The sequence below is a fragment of the Epinephelus lanceolatus genome, chromosome 16 (assembly GCF_041903045.1).
Source record: "Epinephelus lanceolatus isolate andai-2023 chromosome 16, ASM4190304v1, whole genome shotgun sequence".
Lineage (NCBI taxonomy): Eukaryota > Metazoa > Chordata > Actinopteri > Perciformes > Serranidae > Epinephelus > Epinephelus lanceolatus.
Genome location: NC_135749.1, coordinates 33,011,300 through 33,032,383, shown reverse-complemented (window position 1 = coordinate 33,032,383; position 21,084 = coordinate 33,011,300). Strand labels below are relative to the sequence as shown.

Genomic DNA, 21,084 nt, shown 5'->3' with positions numbered 1-21,084 from the left:
GTTTTTGTTTTAGTTCCTGTTCACTCTGATATTTTGCAAACGAACCAAGAGGAGTTTTCCTGACTGTCAGGTAACTCCTTGACTGGACTTGTGGGGGTTTGTCATCCTGCATCATTCTGCATCATCCTGCATCATCAGGACCTTTGTGAGGAAATCACATTCCCATGACTGCACCAGTACTGCATCCAGCACTTTAATGCTTCTTAAGTGTATATATTTATGGTCAAACAGCCCATAGACAAATAACTGAGTGTAAGCATCATTAGTGGGCTATTATTAGACTGCAAATCAGTCTCATGTGATTCTTGAGACAGTAAGGAAAGGCGTCTTGTACAGGAATGATTCAAGGTATAATACTGTGGGATCACTGACACACACTCATTTTAATGGACTTAATGAACAGACAAAGTACACAGAGTCGGATACAATGGTGGCAGTTTTACTTATTTTTAATCAGGGGAAATACCCACACTGACGTGCATATGTGTTGCCATGGTAACATGTATGCATTAGCATAAATAGATTATGGGATATATACTGTAGTTTGTGAACAGCCATCACATGAGGCAACTGTCCACATCAATGTGAAATAAAAGTGGATATATCTGGTGTCAGATAACACACACACACTGCAGTTCTCCCAGTCTTGTGATCTGCTTGTGACATGGAGACAATAACAAAAGTCAGCTGATGGGGCATGACAGAGGTTTGTGTAAAGGTGCTTATGCAATGAATTTCACATAGTTCACTTTTGCCAGAATGAGTTTGGAAAAACCTTAACTCAGAGACACTGTATATCAAAGAGTTTATTTTCTACTGTCAGTGATGAAGAGCTTCAGAGGAGCTGCTAAATAGACCTGATGGTGAGACTGTTTCTGAACAGGTGCTTTCAAGGTCAAGGATAAATGTTTAATTTCAGATTGAAGAGTCAACATGGACAGGAAGTTATTTAAGTGCTTTAGAGAAATGAAAAATTTGAGCACCACTAAATATTATTTCAATCAGGAGAGACAGAAGAATGAAGTTAATTAATATTTCATTCAGAATATGAGTGCACAGATTAATATATGATTTGTGCTGATTCAAATTTAACAGAAGTCTTTGGCGCTTGGACACCAAAGAGAGATATTTTGCAACTGGGGGACACCTGAGTGGCAGCAGGATAAATCCCCTCCATGGAGTCCAGACACTGGTGGTGGCCGATGACTCCAAGGCTGATGACTGATGACTGCTGACTGAGGCAGATGAGGCTGATGAATCCATGCTGATGCAGAGGTGGAAGACATGCGCGACTGTGGCAAGAAAGAACTACAGCAGAGAAAGAACCATATTTAAAATGAGGAGTGGTAAGATGATAGGCTGACAGAGAAGGTGTGTCGCTGTGCCATTGGTTGATTGTGAATCCATTGATGACTCAACTGACCTACCCAGACAATGACACTTAAGAGACAGTGTGTGAGCATACGTGCAAGGAGTAATGGCAGGGTGAGAAAGAACTTAGAGCCTGAGCATGAAAAGTATTGTCTTCCTGACTGAACTTTCGCCAGAGTTTTATTGGTGGTGAATTTGTTTTTTCAGCTTCTTTCCTGATTTACTGTTTTTTTGTTTTTTTTTAGAGAAGTTTTATTCATGTTTCTGTTGATTGTTTAAAGTATGTGGATGCAATGCAAGGCAAATTTCCCTGAGAACAGACAATAAAGTATTATCTTTCTGCAGAGGTATGGACTTGACTCACATGACTTGGACTTTAACACCAATGACTCTTGATTTCACTTGGATTTGAGCCTTTTGATTTGAAAATTCTTCATAATTTCCCCCAAGACCCCAAGTTTATTTTAAAAGTGTGCCATTAATCAATTAATTTGCCTTCATTTCCTGAATCATGTAACTGAATCATTAAAACTGTTCCTTCCCTGCAAGTCGGCAGTTGATTCTCCAGGTCCTCATGGCTTGAACCAATCTGCCAGCATGCAGTCAGGTTTGCCGATGAGAACCCTGAAGAACATAACGTTACTAACGTTACCAAAGGTCATTTTGCTTGTGTAAAAAAAACAAACAAACAAAAAAAAAAACTATGTGGTGGCCATCAGAAAATGAATTGCAATATGAAAAACGTGTGGATCCAAAATTACAGAGAGACACAACAACTTGAGACTTTCGACTTGCAAACAATGACCTGGGCCCACCTCTGATTTATGCACGTCTGGTTAGATGCTTGGCTACATTTACTTGTCTCAGTTTATTTATATATTGTCTCATTTATACTCTGTGCATTGACAATTATGTTAAATCTAGTCTCATGGTTTTACCTTGTTTTGACCTGCAGGTGGTATTTTAAAAACTTTATTTCTTTAATCCAAACACTATTACTTACTTTTTACTTTATTTACATAATATTGACACTCTGTTTCTTCATATTGTAATTTTACTGGTGTTACTTCTTTCTACTCTGTATGTATGATATCCATTTCATAATCCTTCCCTATGCAGATGGAGGGTCTAAGAGTCAAGGGTTTTGTATGTTTGTATGTTGTACACATTGTGAAGCCCTTATGCTCATATGTTTGCTATCCCCCATCTCATATTTTGGTATATAAACAGCAAAATGTATCAAACCCCTTCCTCAGTTTCTTCACTTTCTCCTTAAATATAAAAAAAAAATTGTAGAGACTCATACAGGAATAATCCCTCTCAGTCATCACGTATGACCCCTTTAAGTGTGTAAAAATGATTTTTTTTTAAAATTCTACAGATACTCTGCCCTCTGCCTGTATTTACTTATTTTCTGTGTCGCGGAAGTTTTTGAGTGTGTTATCCCACAGTACTCAGGTGAGGTCAGGGCTTTAAAAAAAGGTAGCGACCAGATGCCAGGCTGTAAGCAGCAGCGTTGAAGAGACATGGTGCCGAAAAAGGCAAACAAGACTCAATCTGGGGTTGGCTTTCACTTTCTCTGTCCCTGTTGTGTGTTTACAAACTGTAACTGACAATCCTGCATAGCATTCCTTTAAGTAATAAGCCAAAAAGGTGGTGGAGGGTGTAGGGGGTGCTTACTTATACCTCTCCTACTTATCTATTTCAAAATAACTGTGTTTACTCCACCCTACCTCATACATCTCCATCAGGTTGTTTTGAGTATTGTTAGGCTGTGTTAACAGACATAGTCTTGACTACTTGCTGATTAAAGACATTAGTATTTCAGATCTGACAACGTAACCATGTAGACTCTCTGCTGTCACTTTTCAAAAGAAAAGCCCCTGAAGTTCTTCCTAGTATTTCTAACATATCAAATATTGTTCTAATTACCTCCACCAAAGAGGTTTCATATGGTTTGCAGGATTAATGTAAAACTACCCACCTGATCTTCATGAAACTTGGTGGAAAGCTGTAGGGCCATAAAAGAACCAATTCAATTTTGGAGCAGATCTGAATCATTTTTCCCCACTTTCGTCAACATTGCCAGATAGGGCATTTGGCTGTGGCGGAGGTCTGCACTCTCCGACTGCCCTTCTAGTTTTCTTATCGTCTGATCATGTCTATGTTTAATGTCGGGTAATGTTGGGTAATGTTGGGTAATTTGAGCAGGGACTCAAAATCAAATATAAAGCAGTGGCAAGGTTCACAGTAACATTAAATAATTTATTTAGTTGCTTCTGTACAGAGAGAGTAGATGCTTCACATCAAGATACTAAGATGATGATAGAGGAATGTGTCAGTTCAGATCTTTCCAGCAAAAGTTCCCGACTCCAGCTGGTCATCCCATTTCTGAACCTGCAGGACAGAGCAAGATGAAGTTCAAACAGGACCAAGATATCATGCTTACAGTCAAAAAGAAATGAATATCTGGCATTATGCAACTACACCTCTACAGTTTTAATGTGAAGATGATGTGCAGATGATAAAATAAAAAAGGAAATATCGGTGTTATAGTCGACGACAGCAGATGTTTAACTAATACTCTCAGCCCTATAAGACCACGTGTATGTTAATTACTCAACCAGTGTTCTGTTGAATTCATGAGGAAAACATTTCTCACATGGCTTCACTGTGAACGAAGACTCCAAAAACTGAGAAAATGTTTGATGAACTGAAGTCATAGGCAGTGATGGCCAAATGAAGCCTCATGAAGCATTTTCTAGATTTTCTATTTTCTAGATGGCACTCTTGGTTTAAAGAGAGAAACTTAAAGAATGTCAATTCAGTGTGCTTTCAACTTTTTGTTGAAGAAACAGCGCCATCTAGTGGGCTCATAAGATGAAGAAAATGCTTCACGAGGCTTCATTTGGCCATCATTAGTCATAGGTGAACACCATTAACGACTTGAAACTGTATCAAAACATCAGTTTACAAACTCTAACACAGCTCATGCAGTTTCATCCAAGTCTTATTTATCCAGCTGTTCGCTCAGCACTTCCCAGACAGACAGCCTCTTCAATGGGAAATTTAAATGATTAAAGACCATTAAATAATTAATTTAAATAATAATCTTACTTTGGTGAACACAGAGGTTTACGGCCGCAGCTCTCATGGGGTCTTGTGGGGGGTACTGCAGTATTACAGGGTACAAGCATCATTTGGTGAGGTGTCTGCAGTGATGCGGGCACTGCGCCTGACTGTTGTGGTGAAGAGGGAGCTGAGCCGAAAGCCAACGCTTTCGATTTACTGGTCCATCTACATCCCTCACCTATGGTCATGAGCTCTGGGTAGTAGAGATGGCCAAATGAAGCCTCATGAAGCATTTTCTTTATTTTATGAGCCCACTAGATGGCGCTTTTTCTTCAACAAAAAGTTGAAAGCACACTGGATTGCCATTCTTTGAGTCTCTCTCTTTAAACCAAGAGCGCCATCTAGTGGGCTCATAAAATAAAGAAAATGCTTCATGAGGCTTCATTTGGCCGTCACTATTGGGTAGTGACCGAAAAAATGAGATTGCCGATACAAGCAGCCGAAATGAGTTTCCTCCGTGGGGTGGCTGGGCTCAGCCTTAGAGATAGGGTGAGGAGCTTAGAAATCAGGAGGGAGCTTAAAGTAGAGCCTCTTGTCCTTGGTGTCTAAAGGGGTCAGTTGAGGTGGTTCTGGCATCTGATGAGGATGTGTCCTGGGTGCCTCCTGTTGGAGGTGTTCCGGTCACGTCCCACTGGTAGGAGGGATTACATATCTCGTCGTCACAAGTCTGGGAACGCCTTGGGGTCCAGCGTTGCTGAGAGAGGGATGTCTGGGGTGCTTTGCTTGACCTGCTGGCCCGTGATCCGGCCCCGGGTAAGTGGATGAAAATGGATGAATGGATGGATGAACACAGAAGCTCCGGTCTTATGCTGTGTTCACACTCAGCGCAACAAAGCAACAGGCTATAGATCATATTTAAAGGAAGCCAGTGACATGACGCTACAAACTGACTCCTGACACCTGTTGCTGTGTAGAGGTGTGACTACAAATCAAAGCTAAGCTAGCCTCAACTTTTTTCAGCACTCCAATGATGTGGTGAAATGTCAACCAATCATATGTTTTTGTTTCTAGCTGTGGTGCTCTGCTATTTAGCTGAGTTAGCTGACGCCATGCTAGCTTTCTGTCCATTGCTGTGCACATTGAGATGCAATACGGTGGTAAAATGTGATATTAAAATGAAGCTAAAAAGCATAAACATTTTTGACCAAATACAAACTTTAGATTACATTTAGCCCAAAATCCTTGTTTTAAGGAGCAGACACACACAAGCCAGGATGATTTATCTGAATCGACAAGTGCTTGAGCAACACTTACATGGAGACTCTGTGATGTATCTGGCTAAGCTTTTTCTTTGTTGCTTGTAGTGTAAACACAGCTTACCACTACCTTGATCAGTTAGTTGTTTGTGTTATTGTGTAACTATTTTTATGTGACTGTGTTGGTGAATCCAAACTAACCCTTTAAAACACCACAGTCACGCTATAACACCAGCTAACTAACTGGTGGAGCCATAGACCGTGTTCGGAGAGGTAAAATCACTGGTTTTGTTGATGGAGTCTGGCTTTAAAGAGAGCTCAGATAACTAGTGATGGCCAAATGAAGCCTCATGAAGCATTTTCTTCATCTTATGAGCCCACTAAATAGCGCTTTTTCTTCAACAAAAAGTTGAAAGCACACTGAATTGCCATTCTTTGAGTCTCTCTCTTTAAACCAAGAGCGCCATCTAGTGGGCTCATAAAATAAAGAAAATGCTTCATGAGGCTTCATTTGACCATCACTACAGATAACACTGACTTTCGGCTCAGTTCCTCATCAGAAAGGTATGTCTGTTTGGAAAGTACTGAGAATATGACTGGACAAATGAGACTTGGATTATACTGCAAGAGCTACTTGAGAGTTGGTAAATGGATGTTTTGATATAGTTTTGCTGTTGATAAACCTATTTTATCACTCTGTTTTTGGACCCTTGGTTCATTGTGGAGGCGTGGGAGAAAAAAAGAATTTTCTTTACAAATTCAACATAACATGGGTTTGATGTATTCCTTTAAATGATGAAAACAGTCAGTATTTGGTGTAACTTACCCAGCTCATAGGGCAGAGGCTCTTGTAGACCCTCTTGTACCAATCGCAGGGAGCCGTGTCCTGGTCTTTGGCGGACAGAGCTTTGTTACATCTGTGAAAATCTGCAGAGAACACAGAGAGAAAGAAGAGATGCCAGAGCAGGAAATAAACAGCCAGCTGAGATCCCAGAGATGACTGCTAATCAGAGAAAGCCATTCTTATTTAAAACCCAAAGAATCAACGCTTTCTGTACCTTAAATACAGTTGAAATTACAATCAAACTCCATGAGTATAGCTATGTTACTTTGAAAATCAAAAGGGGAGCAGAGCTGAAGATGAGTGAACAAACAGCCCATCCATCAAGGAGGCTTGAAATGCTTGAAATGAAGCTGAAATACAGCTACTATCACATCTTCAAAATGGAGCTGTGACACTAATCATCCCCCCGATAAAATGCAGAAACATAATAATTTGATGCAGAAGAAGGCTGAGACAGAAATAGAGTTGTAACACCTCTTCAGCTGGCTGCTACAAACATCATACTGACCTTTGACACAGCAAGAAATGTGCAATGTATTCAGTCTCTGTGTTCTTTCAGTTCCAGAGGCAGCAGTTGCAACACAGCTTTGATTTCAACACTGAAGTCTAGATATTTTTTACCTGACAAATTTGACAGGTTTTTGGTAGGTGTTTAACAGGATTTGTGTCAGTGTCAGGTGTGTCAGCCTCACTAGATTACTTTTTAAAATAAGAATATTCTTCAGATAAAAACATCCCAGAATATATGATAAGACGAAGTATAAAAATGTTTAATCAAATGATTTTTTGGGAGCAAGATTAAATATCCAATATCCTTTTTCAGTTTGACCTTACACCTGCAGTTAAAGCCCAGCTCCTCCATTCACACAATCATCAAACAATATGTATATGTTAAGACACGCAGACAAAGCTTTAGCGCAAAGCTGAGGTAGATGTGACTTGCGTCCATTTTCACTTGTCTTGGTTAAAAGCTGCCGTTGGATTCAACATGATATGAGTGAAAACAGAGGAACTGCCCAGTATTCTTGACACAAGGACAGGATCACATCAAGGATCACATCAATCTTACACTGCCTTGACAGCGCCCAGACTTTATGAACTAGATCTATGAGAGAGAGGTAAATTGTCTTGTTTACCCAGATAGTTCTGGAAACAGTTGCGGGTCTGGTTGGTGTTGGGGAAGCGGGCGTCGAATGGAGCTGTCCTGTAGTTCTTGATCTTCTCCTCCATCTGCTCAGACATCTTCAAGCTGCTGGATTTCTGCAGAGGACAAGAAAAATGTGTTATCCACTCCAAACTGTAATCACACTGACTGGACCCTGCAAAAAGAAAGTGTGTCTGCAGTACAAGAGGAGGCATTTTTAATCCTCAAAACACACTGCTCGGGGCACTGGATGGCACTGATCACCAACTATTAAAACTTAATTATTTTCTCAGTCTAAGCAAGTTTTGATAAATGTGTTGGGTGCCGAATGTACCAGATGATGCTCCTGAGTAGTGAGATACCTTTAATTGCGCTCTACGAGGTGTGTGTGTGGCACTCGCACAGGGAATATTAAAAACACACCACTTTTACAAATGGAGTTTGGCATATCACCTCTGCATAACGTACAATAGATGAACTGAAAACTGAACGCTTTCATGCACATTAGCACACATTAGCCGCGAATAGTGCATTATTATTAATGACAGCGACTGTTTAAGCTAATAATTAGCTGTCTGTAAACAATACATTTAGCACTGGTTCATAAATAGGCTACATATTATTATAAATCACGACAACCGTCACAATTACAAGCCTGCTCACTGTTAGCCTTCAGGGATAAATATAGATAAATCAACGCTAAGCCTGGCAGGTGTCACTGAGCGTGTGATGATGCTTCTTACTTCTAACCCGTCTGCCAGAGATAAACACATAAATGAATGAACTAAATAAATTTAAAAACAATAATTAACTACGTACTAATGAAGCAGAAGGCATGTAATTCTTGAGAAACACTGTTTACCTTTTACAGAGAAATTCCGCTATAATCTCAACGCCCAGTGTCCTCCGGTCTGAAGGGTTGCTCCCTCGCAGGGCATGTCGGGTAACAGGAGCGTCGCTTTCAGGTGATGTTTAGAGGGGCAGCACCACCTGGTGGACACAGTGAGGAGGTACAGCTGCAGACTGGAAACATCCATGGATGATGCAGCACAGTCAATGTTGACAACATCAACCTTGTAAATGGATTCATTTGTATTGTTGGGATGTTGTTAATTCAGTATGTGATATATTGTCATAATTTCTTACATATTTTGGAAAGGTATAATAAAGAATGTGCTGTGGAAAAAAGTGTGGTCTTTGCCTGTCTTGTATTTTATTACTTATAAAGTGAGAGAAGTTACTTTTAAATTAATGTACAAGTTCTACCCAGCAAAATATTTCCTTAAGAGTTTAAAAATGACATTTAGTCTGATTAATTTTTTTTGTAAAAATTTTGACAAATCGGTTTTATGTTCATTTTGGAATTGTCATTGAGATGAAAATGTAGGAAAATGATTTATAATGAATCTTTTATTTTATTTTATTTTTAAAGATATTTTTTGGGCTTTTTAGCCTTTAATTGACAGGACAGCTTAAGCATGAGTGGGGGAGAGAGAGAGAGGGAAGGACATGCAGCAAAGGGCCAAAGGCTGGAGTCAAACCCGGGCTGCTGCGGCAACAGCCTTGTACATAGGGTGCCTGCTCTACCACTAAGCCACCAACGCCCCGAATCTTTTATTTTTACTACAAATGCAAATTCAGTGGTTCTAAACCAAGGTTGCAGTATTCAAAACTGAACTCAATGAATATATTGCTGCAATCAAACATTCAAAGAACTCCATAAAGACTGTGCTGTTATATGTAACCTTTGTGACCCCCAGGACTGATGTTGGAGCATCTTTGACAGAAGTCTTTTCTATGACTTACTCAGTCAGAACCTTGTAAACCTTGGTTGTTTGCCTGTAACACTTGGCTTTGTGTTGCTCTAATTGTTTTATGTGAACCATATTCGATATTGTCTTGAATAAAAAAAAATAGACAGAATAGCAATGAAAATCCATTCTAATGACAATGATCATGATGATGAATGTGGACTCATGCTAATGCAAAATGCCGAGTGTCGGGATTAAGTAGTTAAATATAATATAATATAATATAGAAAATATAATCTTCTTCTATATAATATAGAAGAAATGTAAGGTCCGGGGTTCAAATCCTGCTGGAGTCGACGTCAGCAAAGGCATATGGTCACAAAAGTCCCATCATCAAATTAAACGAGATCAGATTAATCTGAGCCAAGTCCTCGATGAGGGGGCATCTCAACCCCGTCGTAGACAGGAGGTTCCAGACAAAAAAGCAGATTCACTTAAAACAGTCTGTATTCACGACAGAAAGTTTATATGTAGAATGTAACATTCATTCTGTTGCTTCGCTGTGTAGGAAGGCTTTCTTTTGGCAGAGCCTATCACTGGGTTCTTTCAGCTCTATTGCCCATTTTAAATTATTTATTAGAAAAGTACTTAAAAGATAATCAAATGTATAATTTATATTACTTTGATGAAGTAGTTAAAGTAGTTACATTACGTATTTATTTTACTAGAATAACTAGTAAAATTTCAAAACTGAAAATGCCTACACACCTCATACAGTAATGTTAGATATTATCTCTTCTGCAAAAATATTGAATGTTGAACTTCATTTTTGACCTTGGAAAAAGAAAAGTCTGAATGCAAGTTTCATTTTGAGATGTGGTTTAAATGTGGTTGAAATCTCTGGAAATAGTTATAACATTGTTTTGTTTTTCCTTGTACAGTTAAGATAAACGGTAATGTTTTACATCACCTCTTCACCTATATTATTAAAAGAAAATATATTTACATTAAAATTAACTTTTTAAAATTTACTTGTGCAGGTTATCTGTTCTTTAGTTATGTTGTTATAATTATTTATTTTTTTAAATACAAAAAGGTAATTATTTAGGAATTGAGTTGTTGAAAGCCTAATTTCCTGAAGGATAAATGAAATATTATTCCTTCTTGATGGAGTTTGAATAAGGACTAGTGAGGTTGGGTTCCTGCAAAAAGAAAGACAACAATAACAAAAGCAAAACAAGCAAATATGTGAAACAAGTAGGAACTAATTTTGTGAGAAAAGTATTTTTTTTATTATTATCAATATAACAGCTATCAAATTTAAATCAACAGCAGAAATATGTCAGCTGCACGCCTCTGAATCGCTTTTCACTAATCTGGCTTTGCTGTGCTTTTTTTTTGTGATTATTTTCGTCTGGTTCACTGCAGAGAGGCTTGTCTCCTCTCACAGATTCTCCTCAGCAGGTTGGAGCATCTGTAGGTGAACCAGCTCCTTCTGTAGGTGTCTCCCGGGGTGAGCCGACCACACAGCTCACTGCTGTCCGTTTTATCGGGCTCACGCTCCCAAAACCTGCAGAGAGATGCAAAAAAAAAAAAAAAAAAACGGAAAAAAACCCCACTCTTTAATCTGTTACCATGGCAACCACTCCTCCTCCATATAAAAATGCATTATAAAATTAAAACAGCCACCCACTGTCTTTCAATCCCCTCCCCATTATGGCACATGTAATCACAGCATATGCAAAGTGAGAGGTTACTGTCGGTACTGTGAGCTATAGTCATGATTTAAATAGAAGGAAAAGCCATTTTAGCACAATACATAATATCAAAACAAACACACTGAACACAAACACCAAAAAGGAAGTGTTAATTTTACTTTATCCGAACTGATTATACGCATTTGTTTTGTATTTCAAGACATTTTCCCTGCTGTTGCTTCTTATCTAGACCTCCTCATTGTGTTTCTTGTTGTTATTTGTCCTTCAAGGTCGACTAATTTGTAAACTCTGCTTTCCCAGTTTTTAGCAAAATAGTAGAGTTTTATATTTGAATCATGAGGAAAGTTTGCCTGAACAGACTCAGTACATTTAGAAGCCTGTTTTGTGCATATTATTGTGCATTTTAATTTCTTCACAAAACAAATATTTCTCTCAGGGCATCTTTTACATTTTGATAGTATAATATAGTATAGTAGTCCCCAGAATAGAGGAAATTAAAGGAGAGGTCCGGTATTTTGCACTTTGAGCCCCATTTCTGGGTTGTTTATGATGAAATAGAGTGGCCAAGACCAATATAGTGACAATTGCTCCTTTTCAGAGAATTTGGCTTCCCCCTGCCTGGCTTAACACTGCTGCCTATGGCCATGTGTGAACTTGTCCTAAAACCACCCTAAACGTTTGTTTTCAAAGCCATGAAACTCACCGAGTGGTTCACTGATGTGCCATAAAAATCGTAGCAAACTGTGGGGTTTTTTTTACTATTCATCTCGATTGTGGAACTATGTTTTCAGCTGCCTCACACCTGTGTGTAAACTTCCGCTTGATTGTTCGTTTGACCCTGAAGTGTTATACACTCCAGCTCACTTGATGGTGATAATGCTCCTTAACGTGGGTGTTGCCAACCGTCAGAAAACCATTGCAATGTAATGGGACAAGAAAAGAAGCAGAAGAAGAAGAAGGTTGGCGTTGTGTTCAAAGGCATCGTACTGGGAAGGTTGTTTACAAGTGAGTAATCCATTGTGCAGTTGTTTAAACTTATTACAAAACTTTTTCTTTCGTTATTGTTCTTCCTCCAGGAGCACACACAGCACTGTCGAGCCGGCACTTTCGCTGAGCTAAAAGACTACAATGACTACAACCTTGTCGTAAACAACCCCCTTTCTGTTTCCGGTGACGGAATACTACCAACAGACAATGAGGCTTCCTATAGAAAACCAATGGATTACACAAAATGTCGAATAAATCATCACAGAAACCACAGTTTGCTGTGATTTTTATGCCAGAACATCAACGAACACCACTGACCACTCGGTGAGTTTCATGACTTTGAAAATGAACGTTTAGGGTGGTTTTAGGACAGGTTCACACATGGCCATAGGCAGCAGTGTTAAGCCAGGCAGGGGGAAGCTGAATTCTCCAAAAATAAGCAATCGTCACTATTTTGGTCTTAACAAACAACCCAGAAATGAGGCTCAAAGTGCAAAATAACAGACTTCTCCTTTAATTTCCTCTATTCTGGCGAAATTTTATGCTTTATGCCTTTTCTGCATTAAATCAGGTTGTAAATCATGGATGGATTATTTAACGGGCCTACCAGGGCCTCCCTGGCATTCACCTGCAAAATGTCACCTAAATTAACACATACTGACCAGCAAGAGACACAAAATTACCTCAAAGAGACACAAAACCACATAAAGTTGCATAACGACTCAAAAAATACTAGTAGAGGGCGTGTCCCTCCCCGAAATCTATGCCTTTGTTTGTGTGTCCTCATGGGTGAACCACCAACATGTGACCGCACTCTCAGGCTACAGGAAGAGATCAGCGTCTGGTGGCTGTCACCTCAGCAGCCGCATTTATCCCCGTTCAACCCTCCTCCTCCTCTCCATCTGTCTGTCATCACTCACCCTGGTCCCTGCTCCACCGGGGAGCCATCACTCCACTGCCAACCTCCGTCACCTCCGCTGCTCCTCAGGCCGAGCCAGTACGAGTCTCCCTGGCTCAGACTCCGGGCCTTTTTCCACAGAAACACCTGAGAAACATGTCAGAAAAAGTTGTCAATAAAAGGTTTGAATTCCCCTCCCTCTCCTGGGGATAGCATTAAACTGTGTTACATATAGAGCAAGAGAGTGAAAGATAAAACCCCAGATGACCTCAAGCAGACGTCCCCATATTTCATACAGGTCTTTAATCTATTCTTAACCTCTTCCTCTGAGGGTTTGTGTGTGTGCGCATGCATGTCGAGATGTGAGCTGATATTTCAAGGAAAGCATCTCAAATGTTTACAACTGGACAGATGCAGAATATATCATCAATGAAATTCAATGTAGGACACATGAATGCTAAAAAAAGAAGGCAGACACAGTCTCCAGTGATGTTATGTGAAATATGATGACACATAAACACACTTACAATAAACATAATGGATGAAATATGTGATGTTAATGTATGAGGGTGTGTTTATGACTATGTAATGTAAACAATGACAGGACAAAGCAGTTTACCTGCTCCTCCTCTGTCCTGACTGTGACCACAGCGCCCCCCAGTGCCATGCAGTGGTACTGGCTGCTGATCCAGTCGGCCCTGTCCTGACTGAACAGGAAACATTTCTCTCCCTGAGGTGTCCAGCCGGCTGGACATGGGCTGCACACTCTCTCTGGGTGAGAAGAGAAAGAGAGGAGAAGAAGAAGAAGAAGACGGGTGAAATAACACATCCTTAGAGTGTGTTTTAATCTGCTTCAAGCTCCAAATGACCTTTTCACAACATAAATGCCAAGACTGGGTCAGTTTCCAGCAGTGATAGGACTTTTTTCCAGCTGTGAAAACATTCTTATATGATTTTTTTTCTTGCCCTTTCATGCATGAATTACAAAATCATGAAGCAATTGTTTTAATTCAAAAGCGTAAAGACTGTCATAATACATCAAAATACGTGTCTAAAATCATGACCAAATGAGTTTTGTTTTGAACACATTAATGACTTTGTGCGTAGTATTAAGATAAAGTGATCTACATTTTGCAAAACTGTGACAATCCTTAATGTTGTTTAAACGGGCTCTATGTGAAATTTAGTGCATATGAGTTGTCAGTACACAGTTCTCAACATGGAAGTGGCTGAGCAAAAGGCTTGCAGCTAACGGTGCCGGCTAACTCCATAAACAGTGCTAAATAACAGCAACAGTGCTGACAGAGCTAATGATGTTAACGGGGGGAAACCATGGATGTATAAAGAGAGGTGGATACAGCGTTGGAGGCAGGACAGCGTTCTTTGCTATGAACGTTGCTCAGTGGTGCATGAAACCCAAAAGTCCACTTAAGTGCTCTGCTAATTTGAATTTGAACTCTTCTAGACTTTCAAATGTTATTGGACCGAATAGAGCAAGCCTCCATAGTGAGACAAGTCATTTCCTGGGGCTTGTGGCGCTCAAAAAATGTATCCACTGATTTAGAATTGTCTCTTTCACGAGTCTATGAGTTAAAGTCTTTTTAAGTCAAAACACATGATGGAACCAGAAACTGTAGTTCAGCTAAAACATGCCCATTTCCTAGCCTCCAGTCTCCACTGGTTTCTTGGCCGCTCTGCACTGTGAACCAACCAGGTCAGACAGAAGCTAACGTTAGCTTATGGCACCGCTCATTCAACAATTTCAGCTTTTAATGCCGTCCCAGTGGAACGCATTGCTGCTGGTCTCCCCCCAGGTCACCCTGCTGAATATGTTTGTTTATAGTTTATTTTGAAAACCCTTGCAGCATTGTTTAATATGTTAGCACCGCTAGCTGTGCTGACACTGCTAATGGTGGTAACACTGTCAACAATGCTAAAAGGGTTCATTGGCTCAAAGTTGAGCTGCTTACTCGTGGGTCAAGCTGGGGGTAGACCAGAAGTTGGACACGATGTTTCATCAGCTGTTGGGCCGGAGTCTTGGGTATGTTAAGGGATGCCGTTACTGGTGATAAAAGTCTTTTTGGGTCAAGTGGCATCACATGACAAAACCAGAAGCTGTAATTCCACCGTTTGGGCCATGGATGTATAATAATACCTAGATACCAAACTCCAATATGACGCTGATTCATATTGGAGTTTGGTATCTAGGTATTAAACTCCAATATGACGCTGATTCATTCCAATGAGGTTGCTTGCCTGGTGCATATCCCAAAAAACAGTTTTTAGCTTCCGGTTTACTTCCACGGTGTATGGCCCACTGAATATGTGCACTAGTGTTTCTCCTGCTGGCCATGCCTGCGAGTTCCCGCTCGGCTCATAGGCTTTACATTATGACGACATCACATATGTTGAAATTGCTTTTTTCTGTTCAGGCAAAGTTCTACAAATATTAAACCCACATGCATACAAAATGTATAATAGAAAGGGTCATAATTGACCTTGTTTACAGTTTAAGGTGGCTTGTCAACAGCCTTCACAGATGTCTCTTTTACAATAGTGGTCTATGGGGAAAATGCTTTTTTTTTGCTCATTCGGGGATTCAGTACTATGAGTGGCCACTGGGCAAAACTGGAAGCAAGGCTAAATGGTGTTTTTGTGAGCCTGGTTTGGACATTGTAAAATTAGCTTCACAGCTTGACTGATATCAACGCTAAGCACTTGATGAACGCAGTGCAAAGCAACAATGATGAGCTAGCCAATGGTGCACACACATTCCTTAACATGCAGACCCTGCCAGACAGGCTTAAACAATACACACAGAAGCTTTCATTACAAAACACAGAGAGATAGCATGACTACATTCTCTGCTCAGGATGCCATTAGGTCTACTTGGTAAGGCCTACCTGGTTTTGTTGCTATATTAATGCTCTGAATGTTGCATACAGACCATTTAATGTTCATATACATGTGCAGATTACATCATTATTTTAGGGGTGAATGGAAAAATATAGTGCTCCAAACAATGGATGCCTAACGTCCACTACAGTGGGCGGTTATAGTGAAAGAGAAAGAATTCTTGTTATCTGCATCCAAAATGAAGCAGCTGACATGGTGCAGCAGATGACACTGTGCCTTAGCTGTTTGTGGTTTGTGTACTTTTGCAAATCACTATGCAGATCAGAGCCGCTGGGTCAAACGGTTTTCTGCAAATAATTCCTTGTGTTCAATCTGCAGGTGCACGCCTGATTCTACGAAAGGATTGGAAAGTCAACATTGACAACAAATACCACACTGATTTTCAGGTAGTCTCCTGAGGTCATTCTTGTATTTGACTTGTTGTCATCCTTACTTTTACTTTCTTTTCTTTATTTCTTTATGTCTTTCTTTGATGTAGTGATATAAACACTCGGTTATGGTTAGGAAAAGATCATGTTTTGGCTTAAAGAAATGCGCTCTTAATGGCATAATCGTGACTGGAAATGCAACAAAGTCTTGCTAAAAAACAACCATGTTTCCTGGCACTTTTACTGCTGGAAAAACGGCAACAGGTTACTAGAAAACACTCATGTTTGGTTGGGAAACACAACTAGGTTTGGGTCTCAAACAGTGGTCTGCAGCTTGGCAGGTGTCTCGCCCAGGTGACAAGCCATCAGTCATCCTGTCCACCTCCTGGTACTATTTCAATTTAGAAACATGATATGTCTGAAATGTAACGTATGTGTGATTTGCAGAAATGTACAATGTCGAACTTTTCCTCTGGTGAGCGCACTGTAACTTAACTCGAAAAGTCAAACCCGTAAACTGTCCTTTAAGGACCAGACTAATTGTCTAAATCTTGGGGCCCTCATTAACCCTGACTCCAAGAGCCCATCCACACAAACTTACCACTAGTGGTGGAGTTACTGACTGGGCAATACTGGTTCAGAGCTGGATACTGGGAGAACAGGAGGTTATATGACTGGTTAAGCTTCTCCAGTCTGTGTGTCAGATCTTTCAGTTTGGTCTCCTGCAGGGTTGATTGCGACTGGAACACCAAGGTGATCTGAACCACTGTGACATCAAACACACACACACACACACACACACACACACACACACCACAAAGACAGAAAATTACATACACAATGTCCCATCACCTGTTTCCATGGATACTGGATAATAAAGGATGTGTCGGGGAGAAAACAAAGCAGACTGACAGAGGTACAAAAAATAAGATGACTCCATTCAGAGGAAACATGAAGAGTTAATCCTCTTGGTAAACGTTCAAATGAAGAATCTAAAATAAGATGTAAAAAGAATGACGTCTTAATTTTTGACAAAATGTCAGCTGCTGGCACAACAGTAAAGAATATTCTGGATTTTTTAAAGCAAAGATGACGGCATAAGCAGCACATGGCTGCTGTCAAATTCATAGAATATATCTCAAGAAAATTTTCTCATAATCTAAAGAAAAGACCAAAATAAACAATGATGCAATCCTCCTAATAAATACTGTCTGCTTGGTCAAAGCCTGATAAGTCCTCTTCCTCTGCAATGTTGTCTAAAATCTATTAGAAACACATCAGTGAGCCACACTGTTGCATTGGGTGACACATTCCTTCATTAACATAAACACACACACACACACACACACACACACACACACACACACACACACCATCCTACTGCCACAAATACTCACAAGAGGACAAAACCGGTCACTGAAAATAGTCCCCACAAATGCACTATTTCCTCCTGTCTCAGTGACTAACACCTAAAAACTACAGTGATCAGCTGTTTTAAGAATTCACTGTGACATAAAAACAAACAAACAAAAAACAACCAACCAACAAAAGAATAAATACATATCTGGGAGACACTTTTAAATATGTACATCTTTACTAGGAACTAAACAGTAACTTCCGGGGTTAAAAAATGAAGCCAATGCCGAGGTGTCAAAAACTGCAGTTCCTCTAATGGCCACATGAGGCTGGCTCTAAGAGCAGGTTAAGCCTTGTAGACTCATGTTAAAATTGGCAACTTTACAGCAGAAATAAACAGTGTGTAGAAGGAGCTTTTAGGTTATTCTTATCATGCTGATGTCAACACATTCTCACTCCGACCTTGTCACATATTGATGTTTGGTCATGGACTTTCCACGTCCAGATATGACGTGCAAGGTACCCTGGGTGCGTTGGTGGTTGAAGTTCTGGGATGCTGTATCAAAATTTTTTTTTTTCCTGTTACATGTCTTTTCTCAAAATACACCTCTGTTTTCACAGGAAATGTACAGTTTACATACAGTCTCTTTCAAATTAAATGTCAGTACAACACCTCAAACTGATGTTTTTTTCTTCAACAACAAATGCATGTGATTACCTTTTGCCAACACATGCCCATGGTTGGGTTTAGGCAACAAAAGCATGTGGTTGGGTTTAGGAAAAAAGAATAGGGTTTGGCTTTACAGTCTTATGGGAAGGAAATACCAGTTTCGGTGGTTGTTGGACTTCCACCCACCCTACTCGAACTTCCACTGCCTTAGCTTTCGTTCTTGTCCCGCCGTATTTCCCCCTGACACCGCTGGCCACTGTTCAACAATAAGCCGAAGTGAAAGTGAAACCATGCTGCTGATGTTTGTTCAAGTGTTTGTTTTTCTGGTAAGTTTGGCTTTAATCAGTTACTGATGCTATTAAAAGGGGGTTTGATGACATGACTCGCTATTGGGCAATTGGAAGATGGCAAATGCGCAGACTCTGACTCCAAATAACATCACTAGTGCACTCTAAGTCATGACGTATAGTCTTTCTAATTAGGTATTATGTTTCAGTCTTACACTTCAACACTTTTACAACAAATGGTAACTTTCTTGACTTTAAGTTGACAAAGATCATATCTAAGTACATCAACTGTCAGAACCATAGCTTAAGTACATTTCATTACATGGGCATTGAGAAAGTGAAGATGCTACGGAGCGGTAATAGAGACAAAATCCTTCTCCAGAGGGAGGCATAATGGATACATCTTCTTGATACCCTCAACCCTAGCTGGAGAAATTCAGAGAATTCATTTGTGTGTTTTTTATGAAGTGAACAATATATTCATGTTTTTTAATGAAGTGAACAATATATTCATATTCACTTCATTAAAAAACATGAATATATTGTTCATTTGTGTGTTTTTTATGAAGTGAACAATATATTCATGTTTTTTAATGAAGTGAACATATTTGTGTTGTTGCATGTGTAAGTGCTCTAATCCATAAGATTCTGTGTCATGAAAGGTTTTGGCTCCCCCTTGCTGGGGTGTACTTGTTGTGTTATTTGTGGTAACCTATAATTAACCCCACCTGTGTACATTGTTTGTTACATTGCCAGAATGCTGAAGAAGGGTGTCTGTAAAATGTTTTTTACTTTATTATTACTTATATTAAGGATTCAGCACCCAGTCCTAAAGGTTTAATTGTGAGTGAGCATGTTGTGTCTTATTATAACAACAACACTATATCTGTGATTCATGGAACAATTCAAATTCAAACACTATTTTGTGTCATTGGATGCAGTTACATGATGGCTTCTCATTCGGAATGAATTAAATCTGAATGAAATCATTCAGAATTAAAGTCTTTCCATGTAGTTTACATGGGGAATATTCATTCAATGAGGGTTTACACGAAAAAAATAAGGTCCCATGGTGGTCCAGCAGAAGGGGAGGGACTTTGCCTCTTTGCCTATCAAAAAGTCAAAGTATCATACTCACAGCAGAGAGTCTGGAGCAGAGTGATGATGATGAGCAGAAAGCAGAGCAGAGAGAAGTAATGAGCCAGCTGTCTGTACTGACTCAACCAGCCTGAGAGACAACAACAAAAAAACAACACTTCAACTTTACATGGACTGTTATTCAGCTGGTGTTGATTTATCACAGCACTACAAATTCACACAAAGGGTCATTTAAATCAGCCCAACAGTGAATCTGTATGAGGCTGAACCTGTATTGTTGCACAAGGCTGCATTATAATAAAATGTGATTTTAATACATATGAGCTTGTTGTATCTGATTCTGCAGATATACCTAATGCACTGGCACATTTGATTTTCCTACGTACCTCCACTGGAATCCAGCCATGCTGATAGTTTCAGTTTTATTTGCTGAGGTGTTGAGAATGTTGCTGAGACTTCAGCTGCCTCCCCACAGTGAGGTTTGCTGGTTAACGTAAGTAACTGGCACATTGATTCTGTAAGGAAAATTTAAATGTCATTTTGATTCTTTCAACACATCTAAGAACATTCACTTTAACAGTAGGGAAAGCACTGCAAATAATAAATAAAGCTGGAACTATCTGCATGGCCAGGCATCACTGAGGATAAGTGGACACTATAACTGTTGTTTGGAACAGAACCTTTAAACTCATCATGCATCCTCAACACAGAACGAGCAGCTCATTAATAGAATTATCAGTTAATGTGATAATACGTAAAACTCGACAGTGTTCTTCTAAAAGCCACTTGACACAGCCCGTGCATGTAATTGATTTTAAAGTGAAACAGTGTAAAATATGAAACATGGAAATTAAAACACTCCAAAAACTCACTTGATCTTTGTGTAAGGTAAAAAGTCCCTAATTTGCTGTATTAAGATCACACTTTAATGAAGAAAAACATGTTTAAATGTATTTTAAAGTGATTAAAACTTGAAGTTTAAATGCATACACATTCCTGTAACAAGAAACACTTTGGAAAAATGAAAAAATTACTTTCATCTGTAGATGTTTCCTGTTGTTTCTCCTCCAGCAGAGCTGATCCATTGTTTACTCCCATTATTTGATCCAAGAGTTCAACAGGCACAAAGCTTTTGTTTCAGTAAATTAATGTATAACTGCTTTGTGTCAGCTGTTTCTCTTATGTCGTTTTAATCCCTAAAATAATTTATTTTCTAAAAGCAGGAACAAAACGCCAGCCCAGTGTTCCTATGGTTGGTGAGTGTGATATCGCTCATATGAAAACACTGGCTCCTCTGCAGCTGCATGCAAAACACAACTGATAACCAAACAAGCTGGGAGAGTTCAGC

The 21,084-nt window shown here is 39.6% G+C and overlaps 2 protein-coding genes across 2 annotated transcripts; both read right to left on the bottom strand.

Moving 5' to 3' along the window:
• Positions 1–3,610: 3,610 nt before the first annotated feature.
• On the bottom strand, positions 3,611–8,631 carry LOC117263937 (cytochrome c oxidase subunit 6B1-like). The gene is made up of 4 exons (XM_033637676.2): positions 8,550–8,631; positions 7,680–7,803; positions 6,526–6,626; positions 3,611–3,768 (listed from the first exon to the last, which is right to left on the bottom strand). The coding sequence occupies exons 2-4, from the start codon at positions 7,783–7,785 to the stop codon at positions 3,715–3,717; spliced, it is 261 nt and encodes an 86-aa protein (XP_033493567.1). The 5' UTR covers positions 7,786–7,803; positions 8,550–8,631; the 3' UTR covers positions 3,611–3,714.
• Positions 8,632–10,785: 2,154 nt separating this feature from the next.
• LOC117263441 (C-type lectin domain family 6 member A-like) lies at positions 10,786–20,978 on the bottom strand. The gene is made up of 7 exons (XM_033636761.2): positions 20,771–20,978; positions 20,123–20,251; positions 19,777–19,866; positions 16,927–17,091; positions 13,661–13,812; positions 13,064–13,188; positions 10,786–11,008 (listed from the first exon to the last, which is right to left on the bottom strand). Exons 1-7 carry the CDS (start codon positions 20,832–20,834, stop codon positions 10,858–10,860), a joined length of 876 nt encoding a protein of 291 aa, XP_033492652.2. The 5' UTR covers positions 20,835–20,978; the 3' UTR covers positions 10,786–10,857.
• Positions 20,979–21,084: the final 106 nt, after the last annotated feature.

Coding starts and splice junctions, on each gene's coding strand:
- LOC117263937 (XM_033637676.2), bottom strand. CDS start 7,785: ATGTCTGAGCAGATGGAGGAGAAGATCAAGAACTACAGGACAGCTCCA. Junction 6,627..7,679: donor CTGTTTCCAGAACTATCTGG/GTAAACAAGACA, acceptor TGTTCTCTGCAG/ATTTTCACAGATGTAACAAA. Junction 3,769..6,525: donor GCCTCTGCCCTATGAGCTGG/GTAAGTTACACC, acceptor TCTGTCCTGCAG/GTTCAGAAATGGGATGACCA.
- LOC117263441 (XM_033636761.2), bottom strand. CDS start 20,834: ATGGGAGTAAACAATGGATCAGCTCTGCTGGAGGAGAAACAACAGGAA. Junction 17,092..19,776: donor TCTGCTCCAGACTCTCTGCT/GTGAGTATGATA, acceptor TTGATGTCACAG/TGGTTCAGATCACCTTGGTG. Junction 13,189..13,660: donor TCAGGACAGAGGAGGAGCAG/GTAAACTGCTTT, acceptor CATGTTTCTCAG/GTGTTTCTGTGGAAAAAGGC.